Source organism: Periplaneta americana, chromosome 1 (genome assembly GCF_040183065.1).
Source record: "Periplaneta americana isolate PAMFEO1 chromosome 1, P.americana_PAMFEO1_priV1, whole genome shotgun sequence".
NCBI lineage: Eukaryota > Metazoa > Arthropoda > Insecta > Blattodea > Blattidae > Periplaneta > Periplaneta americana.
The window spans coordinates 167,834,011-167,854,188 of NC_091117.1; the positions used below are offsets into that span (position 1 = coordinate 167,834,011).

General features: G+C 34.5%; 2 protein-coding genes across 9 annotated transcripts in view; one reads left to right on the forward strand and one right to left on the reverse strand.

The window, feature by feature from the left end:
* Nucleotides 1-20,178, forward strand: part of Rbcn-3B (WD repeat-containing protein Rbcn-3B) — a 117,915-nt gene that overhangs the window by 66,026 nt on the left and 31,711 nt on the right. The window lies entirely within an intron of this gene.
* Nucleotides 4,160-13,374, reverse strand: LOC138703755 (cuticle protein 7-like). The gene is made up of 3 exons (XM_069831908.1): nucleotides 13,221-13,374; nucleotides 8,923-9,168; nucleotides 4,160-4,661 (listed from the first exon to the last, which is right to left on the reverse strand). The coding sequence occupies exons 1-3, from the start codon at nucleotides 13,230-13,232 to the stop codon at nucleotides 4,317-4,319; spliced, it is 603 nt and encodes a 200-aa protein (XP_069688009.1). The 5' UTR covers nucleotides 13,233-13,374; the 3' UTR covers nucleotides 4,160-4,316.

The following is a 20,178-nucleotide window of genomic DNA, read 5'->3' on the forward strand; positions in this document are numbered from 1 at the left end:
AATGTAGGTTGAATTTATTAAGGTTTTCTGTTCTAGGCTAAACATGATCATGCACTTTCCATAATATATTTTTATTTAATTTGGTAATTGTTGCCAGTATGAGTGTGTAAGGTTATCAGTCATATACATGTACAACTCATATGTACAGTATTAGAATATGTTGAAGGGATCCAAATCATAACATTCATTCATAGTTAATTTATAGTTTTCTGGCCAAGGGTAGGTCCTTCACTGCAATTCTAGCATTCTCCAGTTTTCTCTCTTTTCTGCCATTGTCTTCATCTCTGCATCCGATCCATATATATATATATATATATATATATATATATATATATATATATCTGTGTGTATCTTAATCTTATCTATCATCTTATATTTTCTTCTGCCCCGAACTTCTTTCCCATTCACCATTCCAGTGTATCCTTCAATAGACAGTTTCTTCTTAGCCAATGACCCAGCCAATTCCTTTTTCTCTTTCTGGTCAGTTTCAACATTATTCTTTTTTTCACCCACTCTTTCTAGTACAGCTTTTATTTTGTCTATCCATTTCTCACGATTCATTCTTCTCATGTCTACATTACAAATGCTTCTAGTCATTTCTCTTCAATTCGTTGTAATGTTCATGTTTCTGCCCCATGCAATGCCATACTCCACACAAAGTACTTCACTAGTCCCTTCCCTAGTTCTTTTTCCAGAGGTTCACAAAAATGCTTTTATTTATATTAAAAGCTTTTCTTGTCATTGTTATCCTCCTTTTAACTTCCTGGAAGTAGTTCATGTTACTACTTATAGTATACCCCAAGTATTTGAAGCAACAATTTCTTTTGTGAGGTCAGTGAACTTCCTTGAACATCATCCACACAAGCTTGTGGCATTACAGGTCTTATGATTTCCACTCTCGCTAAGAAGCAAGCTAATTGTTTGCAGTTTTCTCACTATTGACAAATTGTTGGCTTGATTGGAACATTGCACACACCAATTTCTGTACTAAATCCCTGTTGCATTTTAACTAGAGAATTTGTAATCCAGTTATATTTTCAGCACAAAAACACGCTGTCAAAGTGATTTCTGCATTTTTGCAATATTGCAGAAAGCTTATCACTACATATATGCTGCAGTAATAGCCAATATCAACAATGGATGTCAATCTTGCCAGGGATACAATATAAATTCTCCCAAAACTATAGAGATCATAATATTCAATCTCAAGTTTATGCTAACTCCTCAAGAGAAATTCTAACTCATTAAAAGGGATCCGGACAATTCGTCCCCGAAAATCCATCCCACAAGTAACTCAGTCCCAAAACATTTGTTCCTGGACAATTTGGTTCCATAACAAATTCGTGACCGGATTATTCGGTAACTTAACAAATTCTATTTGGTCCAGGCTTCATATTTGTACAGGATACATAGCAACAATGTCTTCGAAGAAGCAATGTTGAATGTTGTAGATAAACAAGTCAATTTAGATATTGAGGGGGAAATTTAAAACCAGTGTTCATTGCATTTTTCCACAATTTGCCGGAAAAATTCAAGACTACACTTAGGTGTGAGAAGTGGGTTCTTTATTATGATTCAGAAGACGAAGAAAAGATGATGATATTCAGCAGCAACACATATGTAAAGCTGTTAGTGCATGGAGAATTTTGTGTGTTGGATGGCACTTTCAAAAGTGCACCGAATGTAGTTTGCCAAATTTACTCAATACATACAAGTGTGCATGGGAAATGGCTGCCGCTAGTTATTGCATTACTTGGACGCAGAATAGCAGCGAACTCTTTGAAGTACTGAAGTCGGAAGTGCGACGGCAGTTTGAACGACCACTTGCTCCTAACCGAATATGCACTAATTACGAAACAGAAGCTATCTCTGCTGTAAAAGAAGCATTTCCAAATAGCATAATTTCAGGCTGTCTTTTCCACTTTGAACAAGCTTTCTGGCGAAGGTTACAGGCAGGAAACTTGAGGGAAGAATATTTGCAGGAAGGAAATGAAGACATTCTAGATGACTTTCACAGCCTGATTGCCGTCGCGTTCATACCGGAAGAGGATGTCTTGGAGATTTTCGACAGCCTTGCCGATAATGCCCACGATTCCCTTGCGCCCATATTCAACCACATTGGAGACACTTATGCAGGAGGTGTGGTCACAGTCGAGGGGTGCAGCTTTTTCCTCCTGCAACGTGGAACTGTTATGATTGATCTCTACAAGGTCTTCCAAGGACAACAAACATGTGTGAGGCCTGGCATCGCTGGCTGAACATCCTGATAGTAAAAGCTCATTCAATTCTCTTTGCTTTTCTCAGCTACCTTCAGGAGGAAGTTGCAGAAATCGACTGGGCAGAGGGTGGCCATTCACTCGCAAAAAAAAATAAAAAAATAAAAAAAATAAAAATAAAAAAAATAAAAGAATAGGATTCGACTTATAGTTAAGTCGTTACAGGTTACTGAAAATTTGAAATTAGTGGCAAAATTTAATATCACCACAGAAAAGTCAAAAATGGATAGAGTTCCTACCCTTGTAACTGCTTACCGTAATTGTTGTAAACTTCATTCTGCTCATCAACTCTTAGTTTTACAAGAGATTTTCAAACTTGTCTCCACACGCATATGAATTGCATGTGTCACATTCCTTAACTTATTAGGGCTGTTCCTGATGATTGCTATGGTGTCCATAATGCACACAATTAATTCTTCACGTGTGTTTACCTTAATCTGGTACACAAGATCCTTCATACACCCCCATAAGCAATAATCAAGGTGTGTCAAATCTGGAGACCTAACTGACATTTGAGTGCTCTATTCACACCAACACGTTTAGAAAATTAATTATTATTCCTGAATTATGTGAGATAGGAAAAAATTTTATTAGGAAAATATTTTCCAAACCACTTCAGGAAAATGCTCCATTAGTGGTGATAAAATTTTATGAATCACCCCAAATAAGTTAACTATTTTATTCGTGACTTTTTTCAAATGGAATTGGACAGTTCATATCTAGGAAAGAGCTTTTCCTAAAGAAATTCATTATTGCATACAGAAATTATTTTACTTTTCGTTGTAATTTCAATTGTAGTTGTTGCTCCCTCCTGCCAGATGACTACATAAATATAGAAGGAGCCCTCTTTTTTAAAGGCTTATTCTTCATCGTGTGTAAACCTTTCTTGTTTATGTGTGGGTGAATTTCAAGAGAAACAGATTATGAAAGTTGGAATGACAATATTTCCGAATAAAAAAATGTGCTTAGAACCTCATTATAAACCACTAACATCTTTGACATTGAATCATAATTAAATGCGTTTTTCGTAAATAAAAATAATATGTTTATGTGAGGGCGGCAATGAATCTGTGGGTTCCTTAAAAGCCATTTGTAAGTAATAAATATAATATTATAAATGATTACAATGCAGAATGTCTGGGACGAATACTATAAGAAATAACTCAACAACCAACAAATCTACACAAATACCATTTGCTGCAAAAGACGAGACGAGGGAACTCGTCAAGTTTCTATGGTGACCAGTAAATTTCCACATTTGCACCTCTTTTGGCTCAGCAGACTTCATGAAGTCGAAAATGACAGCAATAGTGAATGGAATAACAGTGTTGCTAACAAAAAACTTAACAATAATTGAACATCTAGTAAAAATCACGAGGAATGGAATTGTGGTGTTGCCACCATAAAACATGGTGAGTTTCTCTGACTCTCTGCAAACATCATTTAGATAAATTTATTAGTTGCTGAGTTACGAAACTTTCTTATCGGTACGGTTCATCCCAGACACTGAGTATATGAGTAGTTATTTTGTGTAAATTTGTTCAAAATTAATGATCATATGTCATACAATTTATAAATGAAGTTAATTATCCTTCCTTTGGGATTATAAAGAATGCCTTTTGTGTGCAATCCATAAAAGGAAAGTTTATCATCTTATATTTAGGTGCATGGTAAGTGATTTAATTTACGTGTGAAAGAAACTCAGTTGTTGCAAAATGCATATAACTGTATTGAGAAAATGGGTGTCATTTTCGTGATACTTTTTTTTTTTTCCTTTTTGTTTGCACTGTGGCCTATTCTAGGAATTCTAAGTTGGTTTAAAATGATTCTTTCCTCTTTGTTAATGACATGTCATAAATGTTGGAAAAGAATTAGACATTGAAGACACTGCATTTTTTTATTTTTCATACATCTATTTTGTACCCAGTTATACACTGTTCCACAGCATTCAGTAAGCACACAAACACAATTACAGAAAGAAGTCCTACTTAGTTACAGGTTTTAGGCTAGCAGAAGGTAGTGTTGCAAGCATTTAACTTATTAGTACACGACATGGTAGGGGTGGACGTAGGGGGAAGAGTAGGCCACAGGATGGCTGTACACCACAGGGGGAGAGTAGGCAATATTGCCGACCTTAGCAGTGCTGGCTGGTACAACAGCACGGCGCACACGGGCCTTAACCTTCTCGACTTCAAGGAGGTGGGCAGCCTTAGCAGCAGCCACCTCAGGGGTATCGACGACAGGAACAGGCACAACAGAAGGGCCAACAGGAACAGCATTGCTGGTGACGTGGTAGCCATTAGCATCGGCAATGTAGTTTGTCTTCACCACCTTCCCCTCAGGAGTGACAAAACTGTAACTTCCAACCTTGTTGCCAGCTGCATCCTGTAGAGATTATTAAATTATGTGATCATTAACTGTGATTTGTGTGTATTCGTGAAAATTTTCGATTTTATTTTATATGGGCAATATATCAGCTATATAATTTTAATAGAACATTGGATATTGAGACTGTTGTTATATCTGTGTTTGAATTTACATAGTGTAAGTAAAAGTACAATTATCTCATTTTATTGTCATGTTATATGAAAGAGTTTTATATTAGCACAATAAATTGTTAAAATATCATATGCTTATTTCAGTAACTGTGTATTATTCAAAATTATTTTCAAGACGGCTGTACACTAGATTTTAATGTATTAGTTTGACATAATTGTCCATGAAACTGTGTGTGTGGTGGTTACTACGTAAAATATATGAGTTGCTTAATTCTAAAGTCAATCAAGTCCATGAGACATAGTTTTGAGATAATTTGACCAAAAATTAATTTTCTCTAGTGAATTATCTGATTTGGCTAGCAGTAATTTTATTGCTCAACATTGCTTTAAAGAGATCAACTTAAATATAGGGAGTGACATTTCAGCTGCAAGTTGTTAGTTAACTCTGAATCACATTTTGAGGAAAAAAAAAAGAGTAGATTAATTAATTTTAGCTTTGAATATTTTTTATCATGAAGGTGAATAAATTAGGCAAAATATGTAAATAATGGAGTTTTTAGTGTTTCTTTGCAAGAAAAACAATGAGTCTTCTTTCACAACTCAACTCATCATTCATTGAAATTATGTAATTTTGGTAGACCATCAACCTTGTGACTGTTTCTGTCCGTAAGTTTCTGAAGTGGTTAAACGCCATAGGTGAGATGAATCGTAATAGAGACATCATATCTGTTTTCTCCTCTATGGTGACTGCCCTTGGTGCTGTGTAGAGGGGGGGTCTTGCTGACTCAAAAATTTAGACTCTGGCTTAGACATGGGACACATTCGAGAAATTCATCTGTGTATTCAACGTAGTTTAAACTGCAGAGTCCAAAGTTCTTTTTGCTCGTACCTCATCCACCTCATTTCCAACCACTCAACTAACTGGTTGACCATCATCTATCTTCTTTCTGTTGACTATCATTTTCTCAAGTTTTTTGGTGGATAAAATCTCTGGTGTTGTTACTTTGATTGCATTGAAGGAATTCTTAACCTTCGCATTCTTTATCCTTCAATCCAGTCTTGAGGTGCAAAAATGTGAGACCATTTTCTTGAGCTTGACTCTCTAACACCAAAATCTCGATCATTAGGCAAAAATGAGTTACCCGATATGAGGAATTTGTGGTCATTTGTTTCTATTATTCGTCTGAGGATCTTGCACCAGGCTCATGAAGTAGCAGTCACCTTTATGTTTCTTTTTGTCCTGTACATGAGTCCGAGTAGAGAATAACATGAGTGGTTTTTGGCATCTTGTTTGATATGTTTCACGAGGGCAGTCTTTATCTCTTGGGATCCTCTGCCACCTTCGGTTTCATCCTACACGTACATGTAACCATTCTGATTGTTGAATGAGTGGTTACCAAAATTTTATATATACATATTCCACTGGGTTTGCAGTGAAAGACTCGCCCATGGGCAGAACACTTATGTATGTATATTCCACTTGTAATATGCTAAGGATGTCGTCAGTTTTGGGTACGAGAGCCCTTTCTGTAGATCAAATGTGGCAATGTATGTTTCTGATGCTGCAGCTTCATCAGTTTTAAGAGTATCTCTAGTTTGCTTAGCTTTGAGCAGGTGCAAATTTTTCTTATCTTCTTACTTTTTACACACATCAGTATCACTATCGGCTTGCATATTGAATTGCATTTAGTTACATAGACTGTATGTATCTTTAATAGGAGGTTTAAAATGCAAGTTAAATTTGAGTGAAAAAACATGGTAATGAAACTTCTGCTTCAGAGGATTTTTACCTTCACTCTTGCATTTTGTACAGTACATTTTACTGATATTTAAATTTGGGTTGAGGTTCATTCTGTCAGCATTCTTTTTCCTGCTGTAAAGGCTCTGAAAGGCCGAAAAAGATTTTGTATGTCCCAGTCATCAATTTTATTGTTGGGAGTTTTTTCCCTCCCAGTAATCTAAAACACTGTGGACTTCATGTTTTGAAATGCATCAGTAAACCCTACCATGGCTAACTTGAAGAGTATCAAGATGATACTGAAAAGCCAAATAATCAGAAAATTAACTAAATTCAATTTATGAAAAAATTTGTGACTCGATTCACTTTAGCTCTAAACGCCTGATATAATGATAAAATACGTTTAATCCATATTGCACCATTTACTATTTAGTAGATTATTCAACAGTCTGTTTCAATTACTAGATTATTTAGGTCGATGGAAGTGGTGATAGTGAAATGGTATTCAGTGATAATTAGGCCGAGGATTTTCCGTGTGATTATTTGACATTCACCTTATAGTTGGGGGAAAAAATCCAACCAGATAGTCAGACCAAGCGGGAATCGAATCCACACTCAAGCACAGTCCTGAATCAGCATCCAAATGCACTACCAACTGGGTCATGCCAGTGGCGCATCGTTTATTAAAATATGCCACTTTTTTTTGTGTACAGACTTTTCTTAAAAAAATATTATTTTTATGTTTAAAATTTTCATTGCTGAGAAAAATATGGATATACAGTTTTATTATATTTTTTTGATGATAATAATAATACTTATTTGACGTGCAAGAATTAACACCAAATGGCAATTCACTCAATATATACTGTATAAAATGTTGTTGTGTAGGAAATGATGTTGAATTTGTTAACTGTGTAGATAGTATGTTACCAGAAATTCCTGGTTTCAAGTAAATGTTCCCCTGAATCGAGAACTTTTATTGGATTAAGGAGTTCTGTGCAATTAGTGTGGCACAAATCAATTTTAAATAGTACTAATTCATTTTGATAAATATACACCTGCATTAACTGAAATTTATTTAAAAGAGAAAATCACACAGAAAGTGAACTAATTTTATTGATAATTATTGCAGGACACAATGAACTTCTTTTATGTTTCTATATATGTTAATGCAATATGTGGCAAAACAAATGACACTGAAATGTTATTTAATTGCTTTGGTACAGTATGTGTTCAAAATGTATACCATCATGTACCACACATTGTTCATAATGTTTCTGAAGATTATTGAACATGTTGATTAACAAAGGTTGCTGTAAGGACACAAAATGACGTTATCTTCCCACGTAATTCGGGAATATTTGTAGGTGGGTTATCTGTCTTGAAAACTGATTCTTTCAACATGCCCTATATGTAGGCATAGGGCCGTGAGATCCAGGGAATAGAGTTCCACGAGAAATTAAGCAATCTCCAAAGTGTCGTTGCAGAAGAGCAAGTGACTATACTTTGGGGACTGTAACACCTATTGGAGAAGTCATCCATGATTCTTATTTGTGGTGACGGTTCTTGGGTGCCCTGTTGTCCCTTTTCGTTGACATGAGACTGATCTTGTATGATGGAATTTGTCAACAATAGCTAACATTGTTATGTTATTTAGTGCCTCCTTGTTAAATCGCTCCTCATACTGTTCTTTAATGTGAAGCAAACTTGGGTCATTCTGACATTTACTTCGTATGACCAGAAAATAATAATAATAATAATAATAATAATAATAATAATAATAATAATAATAATAATCATCCGTGGCGCTACAGCCCATGAAGGGCTTAGACCGACCAGCCGGCTGCTGGCCTCACGCCCACATACCGAAGCAGAGGTGAACGATCATCCAACCAGAATGGAGGTATCGTGTGGTTAGCATGATGATCTCCCCAGCCGTTATAGCTGGCATTTGCAACCGGATTTCGCTACCTATCGTAGCTCCCCAAGTGCATCACGATGTTGGGTGGGCACCGGTCCCATACACTAGCCAAAATTTCATGAGAAAATTTCTTCCCCCATGAGGACTCGAACCAGCACGCATTCCGTAATGCGAGTCCTAGGCAGGATGCCTTAGACCACGATGCTACAGCATGGGACCCAGAAAATAATGTTACACAATAAGCACCTTTTCTCTGGTGTGAGAACCATAATTGCAGAAATCAATAAAACATTGAATTCACAATATGTCAAACTATTATATACAGCAAATAAATACTTCGTTGCTAGGGAAACATGTACAGCAGATGAGCAATAATTTCAGTGTCATTTGTTTTGCCGCATACCATAAAATAGTACCAGAATACTCTTTTTCACTGCAGCTAAGTGTAAAATAATAATTGACAATGTTCTTGGAGATGAATTTGTATACCTGAACTGCGTGATGTGCCTGGTGAGGTTGTACATGTCCATAGCTGGCCTGACCAATAGCATCTTGAGCATGGTAGGCAGTGGCAACTGATACAGGGGCACCATAGGCTAGGTGAGGAGCAGCATACACAGAGTAGGCGTAAGGAGAAGCATAGTGGTTCACAGCTGACGAGTAACTGAAGCCATATGGCGAAACAACGTAGTCAGGCTCGGCTAAAGCGCAGGCCAGAGCGGCAACAACAACGACCTGCAATACATATATCATACTTCTGCATTCTCCTGAAATACCAGACATTAATTTCCACATGGTTTATTATTCATAGATTATACAGGATCTAAATGAATACCTATCACTGACTTCTAGGGTATGTAGGATGGTAGGAGTAAATTAGATTTTGAACAAAAACACAGGTCTATAGATGCTTTGTTTCTGTCTTACTTGCTCTTCTCAAAATATTTCAAGATATGCCCTGTTGGGTTGGTGACTCATTGTCGGCATTGTGTTAGGTTGTCCCATGTAATGACGACATGAATTCATCTGATTGAAGCTTTATTATTATTATTATTATTATTATTATTATTATTATTATTATTATTATTATTATTATTATCATCATCATTATAAGTAGGATCACCCATAGGAAAAGTACAAACTATGGACACCACTCGAGTGGGGGAATCCAGGCGCCAAGGGGCCCAGTCCGATTTTTAGATATTTTCTAGGGACAGGAAGACACAAAATATTGACAAAACCTGACATAATTAAGAATATTAAATCCAGATGTTTGAGATGGGCAGGGCATGTAGCATGTATGGGCGAATCCAGAAATGTATATAGAGTGTTAGTTGGGAGGCTGGAGGGGAAAAGACCTTTGGGGAGGCCGAGTTGTAGATGGGAGGATAATATAGAAAAGGATTTGAGGGAGGTGGGATATGATGATAGAGCGTGGATTAATCTTGCTCAGAATAGGAACCGATGGCGAGCTTATGTGAGGGCGACAATGAACCTACGGGTTCTTTAAAAGCCATTTGTAAGTAAGTAATAAATGAAGCCACGAATGATACAATTAAGAGATAGGAGATAATTCCAATCAGTGGATGGTGGGATGAAGATTGCAAGAAAGTGATACAAGAAAAAAATGAGGCAAGTCAGAGAGCTCTACATGTGAATACTAGGGCTAATCAAGAAATGTATAAATGAAAAAGAATTGAGGCCAATAAAATATGCAGAGATAAAAAGAAGAAATGATTAGATGAAAAAGTAAATTTAATAGAACAAAATTTAAAAAAAATTAAACAATTTCTTTTTAAAGAAGTACGGGATTTTATGTAAAAACGAGGTACATCACCAAGACTATATAAAATGCTGAATATTTTAGTTCAAAAGATCCAGGTCTTGACAAGAGGGAAGGAATATTTTAGTAGTATTTTTAATAACAATAGTGTATTAAATATTTCTGTATCAGAAAGTCATAATACGAATAGAGGATCTCGCCATCTTCTATTGAATGTCAATGACTTTATGTAGTCATCACTTAGATACTTATAGAATTTGGAATGATAAGCATAATACGAATAATCAACCAGAAGTGCAACCACCATTCTGGAATGAAATATGCTATATAATACTTACTTACAAATCGCTTTTAAGGAACCTGGAGGTTCATTGCCACCCTCACATAAGCCCGCCATCGGTCCCTATCCTGAACAAGATTAATCCAGTCCCTATCATCATATCCCACCTCCCTCAAATCCATTTTAATATTATTTTCCTATCTACGTCTTCGTTCACCAAAGGTCTTTTCCCTTAAGGTCTTCCAACTAACATTCTATACGCATTTCTGGATTCACCCATATGTGCTACATGCCCTGCCCATCTCAAACGCCTGGATTTAATGTAATATGCTATATAATAGAAAATTTAAAAAGTAACAAAGCTGCAGATTCAGATAATATACCTGTGTAATGAATTAAATATGAATGATGAATATTAAAACAGAAACTTTACAAACTAATCTTAAGAATTTGAAATGATGAGGAATTACCAGTACAATGGAATCATGGAATGATCTGTTAAAAAAGGAGATAGACTTTACTGTGATAACTACAGACCTATCACGTTATTAAATATAGCATATAAAATATATGCAAGTCTGCTAAATAATAGATTATCTATGATAATCGAGGATAAATTAAGTGAACTACAAACAGTATTTAGACCATGTAGATAAACAATAGATAATATTTTTATATTGAAACAAATTTTTGAGAAATGCTACAAATATAACATTAGATTACATGTATTTATAGACTTTTCTCATGCATTTGACTCGGTATATAGAAATAAAATAATAGATTTTTTTTAAAGTTCAATGAAATACCATCTAAACTAATAAGGCTAATTGCATTATTGTTAAGTGGCAACGAAGTAAGAGTGAAAATACATAATGACCTCAGTGAAGAATTCAAATTGAATCAGGAGTTAAACAAGGAGACCCCCTGTCTGCTATTGTATTTAGTATTTTAATAGATAGTATGCTAAAACAACTGAATTTAAGAAGTAATATCTCTACAAAGCTAAAACATTGATTAGTCTCTGTGGACGACATAATGTTAATGGCCAGAACTAAAAAATCTTTATTTGAAATTTATGAACAACTAAAGAATGAATCCCTACAATATGGCCTAGTAATAAATGTACAAAAAACAAAGTATCTAAAATGTATGAGAAATAAAAATAACCTAGACAATTTACTGATTAATAACGAACAGATTGAACAAATCAATTCTTTTAAATATTGTCAGCTTACAAGCAAAACACATTAAGTGAAAAATATTACCTCTGAGAAAAAGGCATTTTCAAAGCTCTTGACAAAACCGAATCCTCAAAATAGTTGGTTGTTTCTCTTTATGTGTATTTAATTTTCCAATTCTAAGTTTGTACACATACATTATGCACATTATTTTTCTCAGAAGTAATATTTTTGACTTAATGTGTTTTACTTGTAAACTGACGATATCTAGACGAAATAGAGAATGGTAATAACTCTATTGAGGAAGAAATCAAAGCAAGAATAATATCAGGAAATAAAGCCTATTACGCAAATTTAGATCTGATCAAAAATATCCTAAAGAAAATAGGTGTAGATTGGAAAGAGAGAAAGCTCTTCAGTAATCTTTATATGAAACGAGTCAGTCAGGATAGGAGAAGAAATATCAGAAGGATTGGGAGAGGAGTATGTCAAGAATGCCCTTTTTCATCTACCCTGTTCAACATCTACTTGGAGGATTTAGTAAAGAACTGTTTTCAGAACATGAGAGTAGTGATAGTAGGAGGAAGAAGAATAAAGTGCATAAAATTGTTGATGATATGGCATTGTTAGCAGAAGAGATGATATTAAGGGATATGCTAATGGAGCTAAATGACAGCTATGAGCAGTATGGGATGACGATAAATGCAAACAAGAATAAGACCATGGTTGTCAGAAGAAAAATAAAGAAGATAAACTTGCGAATTCTAAATGAGGCAGTAGAGCAAGTGAACAGCTTCAAATACTTGGGGCATGCTATAAGCAGTAACATGAGCTGCTACCAGAAAATCAAAAGGAGGATAGCAATGGCCAAGAAAGCTTTTAATAGAAAAAGGAGCATCTTCTCTGGACCTCTGGAAAAAGTACTAAGAAGAGACTAGTGAAGTATTTTGTATGAAGTGCAGCATTGTATGGGCAGAAACATGGACATTACGACGAAGTGAAGAGAAGCTAATAGAAATATTTGAAATGTGGATATGGAGAAGAACGGAGTGTGTGAAGTGGACAGACAGAATAAGAAATGAAGTTGTGTTGGAAGGAGTGGGTGAAGAAAGAATGATGCTGAAACTGATCAGGAAGAGGAGAAGGAATTGGTTGGGTCACTTGCTGAGAAGGAACTGCTTCTGAAGGATGCACTGGAAGGAATGGTGAATAGGAGAAGAGTTCGGGGCAGAAGGAGATATCAGGTGATAGACGACATTAAGATATATATGGATCATATGAGAATACAAAGAGGAAGGCAGAAAATGGGAAATATTGGAGAAAGCTGGGTTTGCATTGAAAGACCTGCCCTTGGGCAGAACACTGAATGAATGAATGAATGAATGAATGAATGAATGAATGAATGAATGAATGAATGATTGAAAGAAAGAATGAATGAATGAATGATCTCTTAGTAGCTCAGTATTTGTCAACGACGAGTAGTAATGTGACACTGGAAATCTAAATATTCAGAATAGCTAAGTTTTAAGATAATTTGTGAACTTACCAAGAACTTCATGCTGGTGATACTTTCTTACGAGCTGTGTCTCAGAAGTGCCCTTACAGTTTACCTCCCTTGTTTTATATACGTGTGTTCCACCCCCCTTAAGGGTACCCTGCCCTCCTCCAAGAGTCAAGTTTTACGGGCGGGTACCTTCATATCTCAAGTCCACACCCAATAACCAAGGTCATCTTGGAAGTCTCGAGGCATAGCATCACATATACACATCACAAACATGATTCTTTGTGAGCTCTGAAAGGTCAGTAGTTCTGTCCACTGTCTCATCCAGAATAATGTAACTCATCTGACAAATCTTTGTCATAGATTCATTTGTATGAGTGCTTGAGAACAGCATTGAAATTACTTACTGTTTACTTAATAGAGAAGCAATCATGACCTATCTAAAAGTAACTACAGATTCATTGTTTGCCTAAAAAACTATAATAAATAAACTGCACACACTTTCTTATCATAAATTTTATGCTTTGACTGCCTCCGTGGTCTGTTGGTCAGCATGCTGGCTTCCAGATCGGGAGGTCCCGGGTTCGATTCCCGGGCTGGGCTCTCGGTGAATTTTTCTTGAAAAAGAAGAATTCCCTGGGTGTCTAGAGTCTGGAAATTTGTATGAATGTGAGTGTGATTGTGAGTGTGCCGGGTTAATATTAATTAACCAATCATCACATGTATAAAAATACATCAGGACTGTCGCTGGGCAGTAACCTGAACACACGTTGCAGCGTCACATTGTTGACAAATAACTCCATCTGTTAGCACAACTATAAATCATCTAATAGATGCTATAGAGTTACCAACAATGGGAAAAAAAAATTATGCTAGGGAACTGCTTAAAACTTTATAAATAATATAATGTTAATAACATCTCTGTTAAAAATTAATGACAATTCTTTAATTCTAAATACCATAAATTTCAGTTGAAGATGAACTTTTTAGTTAGTTTTCTGTCTTACAACACATTATCCATATTCAATTCGTTTCATGTTGTGCTCTGTTCTTATTTGAATAAAGTACAGGGATTATAACAACAGAAGAATATTATTACAGTTTCATAATAGTCCTACTCGTACACAAAAACGTTTCCATACATAAACTAGTTATTTGTTTAATATATATTCCACCTGTGTTACGTCAATCAAATTCAGTACAGGGCAGTTGAGTCAGTTTGCTCGTTAATCAGTCTCTTAACATTCTATTATATTAAGTTGTAGGTCTTGTGGGCCTTCAACCTCAAGAACAGACATAATATCACAGTCTGTAAATTCCAACCTTCAGCTTTTTCATCTTGTTTTTTTCTTATACTTGTGTTTTTGTAATTTTTTAGGATCAGTAGCCAAACCATAAGTCTTTCCATGGATTCATATTGCTCTAATTGTGATAATACGGTTTCAGAGATTTTTCTGTTGTGTGGGATCATAAGGAAACACAATATTTCAGTATTTTTAAGATATTTACCAATCTGAATGGTCATATGAAGAACATACTAAAAGAGAATTATAGAAACTAATATTTGTGGATTGAATTGAAACCATTGGAGGAAATATATATGCACCCACTCATGCACACGTACAGACACATATGCATGTGCACACATTCCTTCTCGCTTTCTGAAGTACAGTAGTGAGATGGTAGTACTACTCATACTTAAAGAGAAATTAACGCTTTGTATTAAAATTTCGTTGAAACAAGTATTACCAGTATACAGTACAAAGAAAATATAATTACACTAGGGAACAAAAGAAAATTTTTGTCATATCTCCTGAATGAAAACAGCTGATTCTTATGTAAATCCATGCTCTAATTCCGAAAATACCTTTGGGTTTTTCTTATAGGGCATTGTTCACGAGATATGCAAGAAAAATGAAATAAAAATAAAACTATGCAATTTTTGTCAATTTAAATGCCAATTGATATTTTGGTATTTTTAAGGACAGTGAAAAGTACGGGTTACAAAAATAGTAATAAAATTAATTTATATAACTGCTTAAAATATTAGCTATAAAAATAATTTATAACTCATCCTGCATAGTTCCTAAAAATGCTTATTACTTGGTGGCTTTCTCTCGTAGTCAGAAATACTGTTCCTCTGCAGAGACCAGAAATAATCCCCCAACATTGCATGATCCAAACGACTTTGATAACGTTTTTCCATTGTGGCTATGTCCTGATTAAAATGCTCTCCCTGTTCATCACTAACAGGTCCCAAATTTTCAGGAAAAAGTTTAAGTGCGAATGAAAGAAATGCACTTTTAGCGACATCCGACAGCTCTTTTCTTTATAACATTGTAGTAATGTGTTCACTAAGGATTCATATTGTTCATCCTTCTTATTGTCGAGAAACTCTTCCACCACTGCCTTAAAAGCTTTCCAGTATCATATTTGTTAACTTACTTTAAAAAACTTTGTTGTTTAAGAGCTCCCTTATCTTTGGGCCAACGGAAATATGCTCCTTAAACTTTTCATAATAAACTGGGAAATAATTCTTGCAGGTAACAGAAACCACTGTCATCTCTATTCAATATTTTGACAAACTACTTTCTTTAATCCCAATTTTATATGCAGAGGGGACAGGAGAACGTTTGTGGGGTTTCACAAGTGAGTTATGATTCACATTGCATTGACTAGAATTGAATTCCTGTATAGTTTCCCAGTGTTTAATGTTATGTGTTTCGGAGCCCACTTTTTATCTTCAAATAAAGTAGTGAAAGTAAGCTGTTTCAGTAATTTTATGAAATCTTTTCCTTTGGGATTTTGATGTGAACTTTCCACGGATATAACAAAAATTATCTGGATGATTATAATACTGATTTCTGTTACTTTTATTCATATTGAGCACAAATAAAATCACTGCTGGCACCGACTAACAATAAGACACTACTATTTTGCTTCAAAGAACAACAGCACTAGACTAATTCATCAAACCAAATCTCGAAACGAAAGTTCCATCCTGAACAATTTTAAAGGAAGCAATAACATGATTATTAATAGGCTATATTTATATTTTAAGATAACACTCATTTTCAATGCTAAACAATTTAGTTCTTCTGCTCTGGCACTCCCATCCTACACAAGAGACATCCGGTAATAAACTTTCACCGAGTTATTTATTATTGGTTATTTTACATCGCTTTATCAACTGCTGTGATTATCTAGCATCTGAATGAGTCCAAGGTCCAGTGCCGAAAGTTACCCAACATTTGATTTTAATGGGTTGAGGGAAACCCCCGGAAAAAAACCTCAGCTAGGTAACTTGTTCCAACCAGAATTTGAACCCAGGGCTGCTCCCTCATTGTTAGACAGTTCACCAAGTTCAAGCATTATAAAGTGTAAGAATTATGTTTAGACTGCGTATAAAGATGTAATGTTCATTCTGCAGAATATAATAATAAAGGCTTATTATATATTGTACTTGATATTAATTTTAATATAGTCAGGAACTGAATATAAATAAAAACTGAGACCTGATACGTTTATTTAAAGAACATATTCCATTTCTACATATAAAAATTGACAAAAAAAAAAACAGCTACAATATTAGTTTTCCAGAGGTAAAAATCGTGTTTCTTAGTGTTACTGTAATTTTCAGATTATTGAATTTTACAATTTCTGCACATTTGAAGGATAAAATTAAAATTCTTTCAATCATTTATTGTCATAGTACACTGCTCTCTTAAATTGACTGAGCATATTGAAAATTAAATCAATGGTTTTCCCAAAACATTCCATGAAATGTTTAATATAAAACAATGTTTTTATCGAAAAGGAAGCAAAAACGAGCAAACTTGTATTGAACTTTTTTGTATGAAATATCTCAAAGAATAACCTCCTGAATTTAATAACATTACTTACGGTTCAACCTGTATAACATGTATGTCATGTAATGTATATGTGTGAGTGCACTCATTGAGTTTTTATAGCATAGCATAATTCCTGATTTTATAATTCTTCCACTAATTTTAGTAAGTTGACTTTTTAGTAAACATTTTAAGCACTCTCTTTAATTTTGGAAGAGAGTGCCGTTAAATATGACTGAAGGATTTTAGTTTCTTTCTCTCATTCTTTTTTGGCTTGATGCCCAATTTGTCTAACGTTTCAGGTAACATTCCACCTGACATTTGACTGTAATATCTGCAAATGGCCTTGGTAACCAAAATACGTGTTTAGCATATGCAAGTGGTTAATCTAAGAGTGATGATATGAGAGAGCATCCCCACCACTGGTGACTTTGACATTGTCTTGGATTTAACCTTGGGTAGACAAGTTCAAGATCTGGACTGACCATTCAAGGGCAAGGCGAAGTGGGAAAGTAGGGAGGGAGTGATGTTCTAGTTGTACAGCCCAGCCTTGCCCTCGGGGAAGGCTGTGGTCACCGGTACAAGTTTCAAGCGGGATATCACACACAACTCTGTTATTACATAAGATAGGACAATGTATCTTCATGTGACAGGTTGTAGAAATATCCCCTCAGTGTTTGTGACCTTTGTTCTGGAATGCAAGCTCAGGCACATTCTTCTTTTATGTGATAAATAGATAACCCATTTTGGTGTATTAACGATGAATTTTAATGTCTATTCTTTCTCTTTCTTTACCAAGCATAAGTCCAGGGTTTTGTTTATGTTTCAGATATTCGAATTTTATGTTTGGCATGCATTATATTGTTACATTGCTTATTAATTTTAAATACATTTGTTTTTATTTTTATGTTTTATTTAAACTCTGTCACACAATAAAATAGGGTTGTACCATATATGTATATTTAGTTCCACGCAAAAAGAAACTATTAATATTACTGAATTGTGAAATTAAATGTTGCTTTATTTTCTTCGCCTTAAAGAAATTGCCTTTTCTATTGTTATATACCTGATTAATTTCTATAAAGATTTTTTTTTTTTCGTCTTTACTTTCTTCCTTCATTCTTTTCCGTCTCTCTCTTTTTTTTTTTTTTCTGCCTTCCATTTTTCTTCGCCTTAAAAATTGACTTTTCCTGTTGTTACATACCTGAATAATTTTTGTAAGGGCACCATACTTTTTTATTTTTACTTTCTTCCTTCATTCTTTTCTCTCTCTTTTTTGTCTGCTTTACATTTTTCTTCATCTCTTTATTATATTTTCTTCTTTTGGAGTTTGAATGTATTACATTTCATTAGAAAAACTATTCATCTTCTGGTTAGATAATGTACGTAATATTCTTCTCATTATTTCACAATGAAAATAAATCATAAGCATTGTAAAAAACACCACGGCATTTTGAAGGGTGTCTGTTCTGAAAATACTCTCAGACTGTTTTCAGTTACTGTTGTTACAAGTAGCTTTTTTTATTAATATGACAATTTGTATGTATACCGGTAACTGTTGGCAGTCTTGAAGAATAATTTATTCGAGATCACTTTTTTATGTTTGCAGTTACGTTTATTTTTGATCAGAAATAGAAAGAAAACAAGACCTTTCTACCGTTACATTCGATCCTGTTTATCTTTTTTGTCCGTCTAGAATTACACATAGTAAACAGAACAAGTTTTTTTTTTCTCTGTCGCATATGGAGCAACAGTGAGCCAAGTCGTGTATCCTTTCTTTAATGTAGAGATTACACTATACTGTTGATTATTAATTTTCTGTATGTGTAATTTTATTCCAGGTCATTCAGTTTTAAAATATAGAACAGGTTATTCCACAATGACGAGTGCATTAATAGTGTAGACAGCTCTTGATGTATGTGAGGCACATAAATAAACTTTTGCTATGATTAGAATACCAAAGATTTATGTTACTGCTATATAATTCTTTTTTATTGTTTCTTATTTAAGAAATGTACCTACAACTTCATTATTTATACTTTGTCATTCATGAAGATACTAATGAACTTTATGTTACATTTAGGATTTCTACAACTGTCATTGCTTCTCCGTCCCCAATGCCCATTTCACTCTGTCCAAGCAGTTTTATTCTTGAATACATCGTCTCTCCAACTGTGTCTGGGCTGGTGGTTATCTTGATTTGTCCATCCTTACATCAGACCCATACCAAACTAACTATCATTTCTGGATTTCATTTATGACTTCTCTATCCATTTCCATATTCTCTCAAGTATAGTAATTACAGCCAATAACTCCAACACATTCCAATCTTCAACAGAGGAAATTCTCTTCAAAATATGTGACTGGTTCTCAGTCAATAAATTAGTATTAAATTGTAACAAAACTAACATAATTCAATTTAAATCCTGTCCAAATTCAACCTCGCAAATTTCTAGCGCAATAATTAATAATAGATCCCTATTAGAAACAACAACAACCAAATTTCTTGGCTTAAAAATCGATAATGTGTTAAATTGGAAAAATCATATTAAAGAAATTACCCCCAAACTAAATTCAGCTTCTTTTGCTATTAGATCTATGCAAAAGATAGTAAATATCAATACCTTGAAAACAATATACTTTGCATACTTCCACTCGGTAATGAGTTTTGGAATAATATTCTGGGGAAATTCCACAGATAGTAACAATATATTTCTGTTACAAAAAAGAGTAATTAGAATAATAGTAGCTGCCAAATCTAGGGAATCGTGTATGGCTATTTTAAAAAAACTACAAATAATGCCCATGGCTTGTCAGTATATCTTTTCATTAATAATCTTCCTCGTATGTAATTGTGAAAACTTTGTAACTAATTCAACAGTTCATAGCATAAATACACGTCAAAAAAATGACTTTCATACTCCATTGGCAAGTCTATCGTGCTGTCAAAAAGGAGTGCGTTATATGGCAGTAAAAATTTTTAATAGCCTCCCTATCGATATAAAAAATGAAACTCAAAACATAAAATTATTTAGGGCCAAATTAAAGAAGGACCTAATTTCTCAACGCCTTCTATTCTATAGGTGAATTCATGACATTCAATAACACTTCATGAAATTTATACTAAAACTTTGTGTTGTACTAGTAGACTGTAT

What these genes read in the sequence shown, in the direction of transcription:
- LOC138703755 (XM_069831908.1), bottom strand. An exon ending in AGGCACATCACGCAGTTCAG is followed by an intron (nt 4,662 to 8,922) that starts GTATACAAATTC and finishes TAATCTCTACAG; the next exon opens with GATGCAGCTGGCAACAAGGT.